The sequence below is a fragment of the Bombus vancouverensis genome, chromosome 4 (genome assembly GCF_051014615.1).
Source record: "Bombus vancouverensis nearcticus chromosome 4, iyBomVanc1_principal, whole genome shotgun sequence".
Lineage (NCBI taxonomy): Eukaryota > Metazoa > Arthropoda > Insecta > Hymenoptera > Apidae > Bombus > Bombus vancouverensis.
The window spans coordinates 8,811,605-8,821,713 of NC_134914.1; the positions used below are offsets into that span (position 1 = coordinate 8,811,605).

Here is a 10,109-nt window from a genome sequence, read left to right on the forward strand (position 1 = left end):
ACAAGGCTTATTTTATGTCCAAATTTAACGAGTTTATTTTTATAAAATGTAGCAAAATTGGTAAAAAAGTTCACACCATCTTCTTAAATCATATTATTCATATTAAATTTATTAATTTTGTTTATATAAAAAACAATCAAATCCATAATTCATAATCAAGTACATAAAAGTATACTGTATACATTTATCTTGGAGTGATATATTGTTGAACACATTGGATCAAGTTATTTAGAATATCAATTAACTACATGTATATATACTGTATTGACATACGTGTGTATTTCTATAGCAACAGACTAGTTCGTACAATATACTGTCAGTGCTTAATTTTAAATTAAAAATTTAACATCTTATGGCTCCTAATTTTTATAATTTTACATATTCTAATGTTGCTTCCAGCCAGGTTTCATTTTTTCAAAAGAAAATACTGCATATAATGCTAAAACAAAATTAATGTTATTACAATAAAATTAACAAACGTAATTAATTATCAAATTATACTGATTTTCTACTAACAAGTAACTTCCCATTCTGTTTGAGATAAAGTCCCAATCTCACAGCGAGTCGAAGTCTTTTGCGAGCAATATTCTTTAGCATGTTGATAATCTTTGTCAGGGTTACCAGTAAGCCGTACTTCGCGTCGAGGTGGATAAGTTTCTAAACTTTGTATTTTACTAAGTAACATTCTACCTTTATCTCCATCTTTCATGCGTTCATAAAAGTTGTCAAATCTATAATTAAGCAAAATTTTCATTATTTATAAATATGATAGATATACAGTAAGTATAGTTATTAAATTCTTTTTACCTTTCAAATAGTACTAAATTTAAATCAAACTTTGAAGCTAGTTTACGAAATACAGGTAAATAGACAAGAAATTCTGGACAATTAACAACACCTTCTAATTGAAAATGATATTTAGCACCAAAAAGAGGTGGTTTTGTTTTGTCACAAAAAAATTCTACACTATAAATGTCATTTCCAAAGCTATCACCATCGCACTTCTGCCATCTAGAACTGATTAAAACAAGCATTTAATTTTTGTATAACTTTAGCTAAAAGTTTTCCACATATTAAAAGATGAACTTACACTAAATCATATGCATTTGGGATAGTTCCAATAAAATAACCTCCTGGTTTTAAACATTCACTTGCATTTCTAAACATACATTCTGCTTGTTGTAGTGACTCAAAACAATAATGGAATGCAAATTGACAACTAACCAAGTCAAGTGATATACTAGGATCTTTAAATTTTGTTCTCAATTGAACCTGAAATCATTTTTTATCACTGATTTTTCCATTGCTAACATAAATAGTAATGATACAAATTTCAGACCAATTACATTTTGTCAATTATTTGTTCAATATTCTTCTACAAACTCATGGAAAAGTAAAAACAAATACCTTTGTACAATCAGCTGTTATGAATTCTGCTGAGAATATAGGAAAATATCTTCTTTCTTGAGAATATCTTTTTGACATCTGTTTATATCGATCCTGACATTGTTGCATGGTTACATCAGCCAAATCGGTACAGATCAAATGTGCTGCATTCATTTTTTCCCATTTAAATAGATCTCCTCCTTTACCACAGCACATATCCAGCACTTTTAAACGGGCATTAGTTGGAGTTTTATTAATAAATTCCACTGTAAATGATTTTTAATCAAAATTGTTGCACACAAAAGTATTATTTCATATATAAATTAGTATCTTACATATAAGCATGCTTTTAATCCAATTGTTAAAATTTCTCATATACAAAATTCTGCTTTTATTTCTATCTTTATTTAGTACCGAATTATAATGTTGTACTACTAATAATGAATTTTCAATGTGTTCTTCCTTGCTTGATGATTCTTTTGTTTTCTCACTGTTACTAGTAGTTAAATCTGCTGAAGTATTATTAACCTATGATATACAGATAAAAGAAACTGATTTAACAAATAAATAAAATGTTTCAAAAATGTGTAATATAATAATTATATATACATTTTGTTCGGCATCATATCCTATTCGCTTAGGTGAATTTGCATCTGAACAATGTTCCTTAGTTTGAGAGTATTTAATTTGTGTATGACTTTTATCATTTACTTCAATCTTTCTTTTTCTTTCCCTAGAGAACGTCTGTGATTTTATTGTAGGTATTGTTTTTTCATTGTCTTTTTCTGATAATATCTCATCTTGCTTTTCTTTGGCTTTATTCATTACTTCAGGTGCGGACATATCCAAGTAAATGAGATCTCGTCCAATTATTAAATCTTATTCTACTGTTTTCTCAATAGATATTTCCGTTTCTTAATAAATATTATATTATGTACACATGTAAATAAATCATTAGTATCAAATATGTTTAAGTAAAAACAAACCATTTGTAAAAAAAACTATATACGCATAGCACTTACAGTGCTAACAATTCTTTTACGTCTACTCTGCATCTATTTTCAGTAAAATCAGGATCGGAGTTATCAATGCTGACAACGTTATTCGTATTTCACAAAAATACCCTACAAGTTATAAAGGCCTTTATGCAGTGTTTTCTTTCTATTTCTAAATAGCTTTTTTAGCCATTTTTCAGTTCGCTCACGCATTCTATCTTTATATCCCTATGGCTTTAGAGCTCCACGGTCCAAGCCTAAATTCCCCAAACAAATACGCAACATAGTAACTGAAGTAACAATGTATATTTAGTAATTTAAAATACAGAATTTATTAACAAATAGACATACATAGAATAATATGAACATATAAACAGATAAGCCTCATTTCTTTCAAAACAGAAATTATATTTTTACTCTTAAGTAATAATTTGAAAGATTTCTTTATTTTAAATTAAGCATTGAATTATACAAAGCACCTTTTTCAATTAAATAATATTAAACAATCTGTATTATTTATATCTTACATATTTGATTTTGTTTTTTTATAAATGTATGCACCTTATAAATATGTAATGTTCCTTCTTTTGTTTTGAATTATATTATGTAAAAGAATAGTAGTCAAGTAAAGAACATGTATTTATTATCCACGTATATAAATTTATATAAATTTTAATGAAATTTTATTGATAACTTTATTTACCACAGTGCTGCCAAGTATGCACTTGCTTTCACATATGCATGCCTTGCTATAGCTTCAAAGATAGCACACTTTATTTAACTCAAACAGCTATATATTAATAATACTTCAAGAAATGCGACGAATATTTCGTTGTTACGACGATATTTTGTAGTACATAAAAAGGAATTTACATATTATATCAATATAGCTACATTTTTTAAGGTTGGTGGTAGGTAGACATTGAAATTTCATTAGAGATTGTATGTATTACATTCTCTCATCTATTATCTGATCTAGATGTGTTATGTATGTAACATTCTTATCTAACAGCTTATCTGAAATTCAATAAGAAAGCAAGATAAATAATAGTATTTTGCTTCACTGTTAGTAAAAATCATGTTCCTCTATTTTTTTTTCAGATATTTAAAGAGTTATTCATGTACAATTTATATAAATTGTTGAGCTTTTTATTTAACGTACTCTTCTATTAGAATAAATTTTGCATGCATTGTAAGATCATGGATACATTTCCTACGCAAAGGTATGAAACAAAGATTGAAAGTTTTGATACATGTATGATCGATCCTGCAAATCAACAGCAAGAAATATCTGAAACAGTCAGTGATCAGACATCTTCTCAAACAATTGAGATAGAGAATCAAGAAAATCATGAAAATTCAAATTTACATCAGCAACAACATGATTCAGAAGTGCAACATCAACAAGATCAACCTAATCAAATTTCACATATACAATCCAATATTCAACAAAGCATGACTCTTACTCCAATTAGAATACCAGCTATACTCGATGGAGAATATTTTACAGTAATTAGAGTAGAAGACAGTAATATAACAGTTCAATGTGTACAATGTCAAAGACATTTAAATGGAAATTTGAGATCTACTGGAAATTTTTTAAGTCATATTAAAGTAAGATTTATTTATTTTCAGAATTCTTGCACTTTAATATAATTGTTTTGTATTCATTAATCTAAGTGTTCTACAGAGATTACATCCTTTTATGGTTGATAAAATTAAATCTAAAGCTAATCAAAGAAAACCTGCAATGATATATATTGATTTATCAGCAGCTAAATGTCAAGAAATAATAAGAACAAGAGGAGGATATAGGAAATGTTACAAAACAGTAAGCACATTGTTCACGAGCTTAATCTTATATGACAAAAAATTAAAATTAAAATTTTGCAGAAATTTAAAAAGTTATATTTATTTAGGATGTATGGCAACCAGAAAGTGAGGAAGCTTATGATCAGTCTAATGAATGGTCTGAAAGTCCAGTAATTCGTAGACGTAAGATAGATGAAGCTGAATGTTCTGATCTTTTAAAAATATCACATAATAATTCATTTGTAATGGGAGATGAGTTTGATGCAATTGGACGAAATATTGCAGCAAAACTTAGAAGTATGAAATTAGACCAAAGAATTATAGCTGAAAAATTATTAAATGATATTTTATTTGAAGCACAATTAGGAAATCTTCATAAAGACTCTAATATACATGTATAGGAAAAACATGTTATAGACTAAGGAATGTGTGCAAGTAGATAATATAGTTATAAATGAATGGATGTATAAGGGAGCATATATTTTTTATCAAATTAAACTTATTAGTATTTCTTTATTAATGTTATCTTAATACGTACCACTTTAATATTAATAATCTCAAAGTGGTTTTCTGCTAAGATTTGGCAGTCAATATGAAACAATGTGTAAAAAATATTTTACACAAATATTTTTTAGTTAAAATCGCGATAATAAGGAGATAGTAATGAAATGATAAGTATTTAAATTTAATATACATCTTTAAAGATGAGAGAAACACAGAGTAAGAGATATACATATTTTAACACTTATAAGTATTCACATAAGTATCTCTATATATAAATGTGCAATGTAAATATTACTATACAGATATAAAATTCGTAGATAAGGAGAAATGCTGCTGTATCTAGTAACTATATGTAAATGTTTTTAGACGGATTTTCTTATGAATGTTTCATAAACATAGCTACCTAATTTATAATCATGTATGATAAATACATTTTTCACATTATGTAACTATCAATATCAGTCCTCAGTTTCTCAGTTTAGATTTAAACATTGTAACTATAAATTTTAATTGCATCAGCTACTCCATTGTCCTATTCGTTAATAATAGTTTTCTAGTATATCTATTTTGTAAATGATTTGTATAAATATAAAACAACCTCATGTTCAAGTAATATATAAAAATTAAAGCATTTGCGAAATCACGTTTCAATGAATATTTTACCATGAGACAATTTTATCCATTTGTCAGCTGGTATATATCCTACGTTTCTTTGGTTTAAGCAAAGCACAATAAATTATAGTTGATAAAACGCATAGTGTCATACTTCCAAGAATGACCAAAAATATATAAGAATACCAAAACCCATCCCAATCTGCATAAAAATACCAAGATAATGTTAAAAACGTATTTTGCATTAATACAAAAATATAATATGGCAATACCCACTTATCTGCATACTTAAATTTAATTCTATATTCAATTAAACTAACTATGTACACTAATCCTAGCCATAAATTAAGAAAAAAAGTAATAATGTCATAATATTGCGTATAATAAAAAAGATATATTAACATAATACCATAATGTATACCAAGCACAATGGATAAGTAAAGTGGGTAAAATTCGTAGAATATGGCAATGGTAAGTATACGTGCTAGAATGAAAAAGAACCACCATAAAAAACTCAAAAATTTTCCTACAGGATCATCTTCTTCTAAACCTTTTGCTGAATATCTTCGTTGTGGAACTTTTAAATCTTGTATGGTATTGTTCTTTCTTTCTGCAATAGATACCACCTTAGTAAATAATTGCTCAGATTCTGCATTTTTTGGAACTATACATATTGAATCTGGTCTTGGTGGAGCTGGTACATCTGGTATAGGTAAAGGTGTAACTGTAGTAATTCCACGTAAAGGAGTTGGAGGTGGTGTAATATATACATTTTTAGGTGGTAAAGGAGGTGTCACAGATACTTGACGATCTAAAGAAATGTGAGAATCACATTGCTCCTTATCTTCGTGTTGAACTTTTACAGATTCTGGTTGTTCTAAGGAATTATCTATAGGGTTATTTTCTTTTTTATCAGATAATTTTAAAGGTGTGCCTTCTTCAAAATCACAAAGTTCCTATAATTATATAAATTAAATAAATACTTTAAAAGGAGAAATTATTTTCCCATGTTGTAGGTAACCATGTAATTTTTAATATTAAGATACCTGAATGCAATATTTCTTTAACCACATTGCCCATGGTAGTTTCCTACCATTAATACGTTGACTTTCAAATCTTTGAAATGAGGTAGTCTGAATGGCAAGTATTACAATGGATATAGTAATAGAAAGCACCTTTACAACTGCTATAAAAATAATCTTAATTTGGTATTTATAATTTTATTTAAATTATACTGCAAATCGTAGAATAAAATACCAGATTGATGAGTCTGATGAAATGATGATTCACGAAAGAGTAAATGTGTTTGAAAGAGAGCTTGAGGAACTGCTTGAAACCATGCTTGTAAAAAGAAATATAATTCTATAGCTGCAGGAGCAGCTGCTATGTTTAAAGTCTCAGTTCTTTCTTTTCCACTTAAAATAATAGCTTCAATAGATAGTACTATAAGACCTGCATACCTAAAAAATAATTAGATATTATATTAATATAAATGAATGGGACTATTAGTTATTTTGAGTAGAAAATATTAATACCTATAAAGAGAAAAAAAAACAAAACCTATCAGTTGACAAAGTTGGAGACAGAACCAACAAAACATTCCCTTTGTTAATTTATCATCATTTGACATCCACCAATCTGGTCTTGAAACAGTTAACATAAAGTATGCAATTGCTGGTGCATACATAAAACAAATAGTACAACAACCCCATACTAAGTTATTTTCTTTGAAATGCTGTATAGCAACTACTAAATCAGCAGAAAAATGAATTATATATACAAAACAGCTGATTAATGTTGGAATCAAGAAAATTAAATAAATCTGTTCAGTTGACTTTAAAGGAATTTGCAAGAAACGGGTGGACTTTTTTTCACAAACTGAATCTAAATTGTTTGTCATTTTTTGTGATTAGATAAATTTTTCTATTTTTTCATATTTTTCTTCCTTTAAAATAATCATATGATTATCTGAAATAAAGAATTGTATGATAAAATAAGCCATAAAATTAAAGATACCTTAAACTATTTTTAATTTATCACATAAGAATATATATAATATATGAGTTGAAATTCATGATAATTAACAATGTGCAAATAATGATACATTTTTTTAATTAAACGATTTACAATAATTGAAAATGTATATACATTACCTATATAAGTACTGTTGAAAATTAATTGCACTTTCATATGGGAGAAAGAATATTCTCTTCCATGGATTTAGTTACATAAATTTTTTACTAAAGAACCAGATGTAATGTTTTCTATTATTATAAAAATTATTTTTTATGTTATATGTTATAAATGGTATAAAAATGCCGATGATACCCGTTAGGTGGGACAGACTATTATTCTAATCGCGTTCTGTTGATACACGCGGTTTAATATTACATGTACCAACACAAAATTTATTCGCGCAAATGCGTCTATATTGTAATTATTAGTCAGCGTATGAAATAGAGCTGATAATTCGATAAGATTTCATTTTGTTGATCTGCGATAAAGCGCCTTCAGATATGGACGCTTATTGCAAATGGAGAATTGCTTCAGAAAGCATAAATAGAGCACGAAGAGCGGAATGAAAGAGGGGAAGGGAAGGGAGGATGATTGGTAGCTTATACACATGCTTTTCAAAAACTATTGCATGAGAATTATGTTTTAGAATTTTATTTTACTTTTTGTATGGGATTTATTTAATAAGGATCATATCTTAGTGCATAAAAAATAACATATATCATTTAGATAACTTTTATATTTATTGTCTATACATTTCACTCTTTTTATCATCATCATTATTCTCAATTGGTTCTAAATCAGATAAAAACGTATTATATTGTTCCATAATGTCTTCGTCAGTAGAACCTCTACTTTTATCGTCATAATCAGGCCCAACTGACCACAATGTTTCTAAATCATATAATGATCTAGCAAAACTTGAAAAAATATGCAATACAATATTTCCTAAGAACAAGAAGAATATATAGTAATTCGATTATTATAAAGATATAGTAAAGATATAGTAAATCCCAACACAATAAGAAAATTACCTAAATCTAAAGCAAGCCAATCTTTTGAATCTTCTCCTTCAATTTTTGGCAAGAAATCTGTTTTGTTCTTTTTTAATTTATACACTTTCCGGATAAAATTAGCAAGTGACTGCATATGCTTCTTTGATCTACCTGTTACTATAACTACGTAATCAACATATTGTAATTCAGAGGGTACAGAAGTAACAAAGATATTTTTGGCATTACTTTTTTGTAATAATGATATAAGATCTTCTATTTCAAACACACCGTTTACGCCACCTGAAAAATGATTGTATTGATATCTTGTATTAAAGAACATTATTAATAATTGTCCTTAGCAAATAGCAAAAAGTTTGTATAATAGTATATAAATAAGTTTCATTACTACTCACGTTTTAAATTTATTCCTTCATAAGGATCGTGAGGTTCTTCCTCAATTCTTAAATCTTCTAAATTAATCATTTCTTGTTTTTCACTGACATCAAAAATAATTTCTGCATTTTCATCTTCAAAAACTTTATGAGTTGTACTAAGCGAACCGACTAGGTTATGTGACTCGTTTTCAATATTTTCATCGTCATTAAATTGTTTTTGATTGTTATTTGGAAACATCGTAATTTGTCTTAATTGAGAATATGTTACTACATTTGTACGAGGTTTTAAATATTTATAAAATTGTATTTTTGTTCGTAATAGACTTGTTAGTACAGTTTGCATGTTGTTCTGCACATATACAGCGAGGTTAAGTTTATTTGAATAACGTAAACGCCAGTTATTCCATTTGATCGCTATCACTATTAAATCATTATAATTGTATAACATATTTTCTACTTTTATATCAACTCATATTATAATTGTATAATATATTTTTTAATTTTATATTATGGAGGTTAAGGTTAAGAAAACAAGGTTCCAAGTAATTTAAACGATCAATTTATTAAATTGTATAAGTCACGTGCATGGTAATAAAATGAACTCTCTGCATAGGAGAAGTTAATTGTGAAAGTTGAAATCGATACAATTTTTTAAAGTTGACCTGGTTGATAATGTTACTCTTACAGCTGAAACAAAAATTTTATAAAGCTAATAAGTGCCTTTTTTTTTAAGACTTGTGTTAAGATTTGTACATATAAAATTATTTTTATAAGTAGAACTTATATATTACAAACATGACCAAATGTTTGGAAAATTGCTTCTTAAATTTCTTTTCAAATAAATCTTTTATATACCATATTTATCAATATATATTACTGTTTTAATATCTTTTTGTAACAAAAAAGAATGTTAAATATATATTATAATACGCTATATACTTACAGAGGTTATAGATATAAAATTTATTTAGACCTCGCACGCATTTTCCTCCTTTTACGTTTTAGCCTACGCATCCTCTTTTTTCGCCACTAAAAATGAAAAATTTCCTATTTACTTTTCTTGTATTTTTATGTTTTTTGATAACTTAACCTATTGCTTTTGTGATTCGAATGTTAGGAAATATGTCAAATAACCATGCAGTGCAGCAACAATTGAAGAAATATATATTTTAGGATTCAAAAAATATGTAATAGCAAACTTATCATCAAAAATATTGAAATTAATAAGAAATATTAATATCCTATTACCTTCGCTCTCATTTTCTGAATATGAGATTTCTAGATTAGTCTAGAATATCTCGATTGTGTTAGTCGGACCCTCAACCTCGTGCACGTTTTAATGCCAGTATGGAAGAGAATAGCTCGCTTCTTCTGATATTCTGATCCTGGAAATTTTA

At 27.3% G+C, this 10,109-nt stretch overlaps 4 protein-coding genes across 5 annotated transcripts; 1 reads left to right on the plus strand and 3 right to left on the minus strand.

Moving 5' to 3' along the window:
• Positions 1–80: 80 nt before the first annotated feature.
• On the minus strand, positions 81–2,390 carry Rnmt (RNA guanine-7 methyltransferase). The gene is made up of 8 exons (XM_076618095.1): positions 2,373–2,390; positions 1,996–2,300; positions 1,722–1,914; positions 1,408–1,652; positions 1,091–1,272; positions 808–1,017; positions 517–731; positions 81–439 (listed from the first exon to the last, which is right to left on the minus strand). The coding sequence occupies exons 2-8, from the start codon at positions 2,227–2,229 to the stop codon at positions 384–386; spliced, it is 1,335 nt and encodes a 444-aa protein (XP_076474210.1). The 5' UTR covers positions 2,230–2,300; positions 2,373–2,390; the 3' UTR covers positions 81–383.
• Positions 2,391–3,566: 1,176 nt separating this feature from the next.
• Positions 3,567–4,594, plus strand: LOC117156751 (uncharacterized). The gene is made up of 3 exons (XM_033334065.2): positions 3,567–3,995; positions 4,072–4,212; positions 4,301–4,594. Exons 1-3 carry the CDS (start codon positions 3,567–3,569, stop codon positions 4,592–4,594), a joined length of 864 nt encoding a protein of 287 aa, XP_033189956.1.
• Positions 4,595–4,857: 263 nt separating this feature from the next.
• Positions 4,858–7,865, minus strand: LOC117156747 (uncharacterized). Of its 2 annotated transcripts, none has more exons than XM_076618092.1 (5): positions 7,463–7,865; positions 6,845–7,277; positions 6,567–6,769; positions 6,356–6,492; positions 4,858–6,265 (listed from the first exon to the last, which is right to left on the minus strand). In XM_076618092.1, exons 2-5 carry the CDS (start codon positions 7,207–7,209, stop codon positions 5,384–5,386), a joined length of 1,587 nt encoding a protein of 528 aa, XP_076474207.1. In that variant the 5' UTR covers positions 7,210–7,277; positions 7,463–7,865; the 3' UTR covers positions 4,858–5,383. The 2 variants fall into 2 exon arrangements, with proteins under 2 accessions (XP_076474207.1, XP_033189942.1); XM_033334051.1 differs by having other exon boundaries at positions 6,356–6,495; positions 7,463–7,863.
• A 178-nt stretch (positions 7,866–8,043) lies between these two features.
• Positions 8,044–10,101, minus strand: RsfS312 (ribosomal silencing factor RsfS-like protein, 312). Its single transcript, XM_033334067.2, has 5 exons — positions 9,961–10,101; positions 9,656–9,741; positions 8,731–9,399; positions 8,357–8,617; positions 8,044–8,270 (listed from the first exon to the last, which is right to left on the minus strand). Exons 3-5 carry the CDS (start codon positions 9,158–9,160, stop codon positions 8,065–8,067), a joined length of 897 nt encoding a protein of 298 aa, XP_033189958.2. The 5' UTR covers positions 9,161–9,399; positions 9,656–9,741; positions 9,961–10,101; the 3' UTR covers positions 8,044–8,064.
• Between the last annotated feature and the right edge of the window lie 8 nt (positions 10,102–10,109).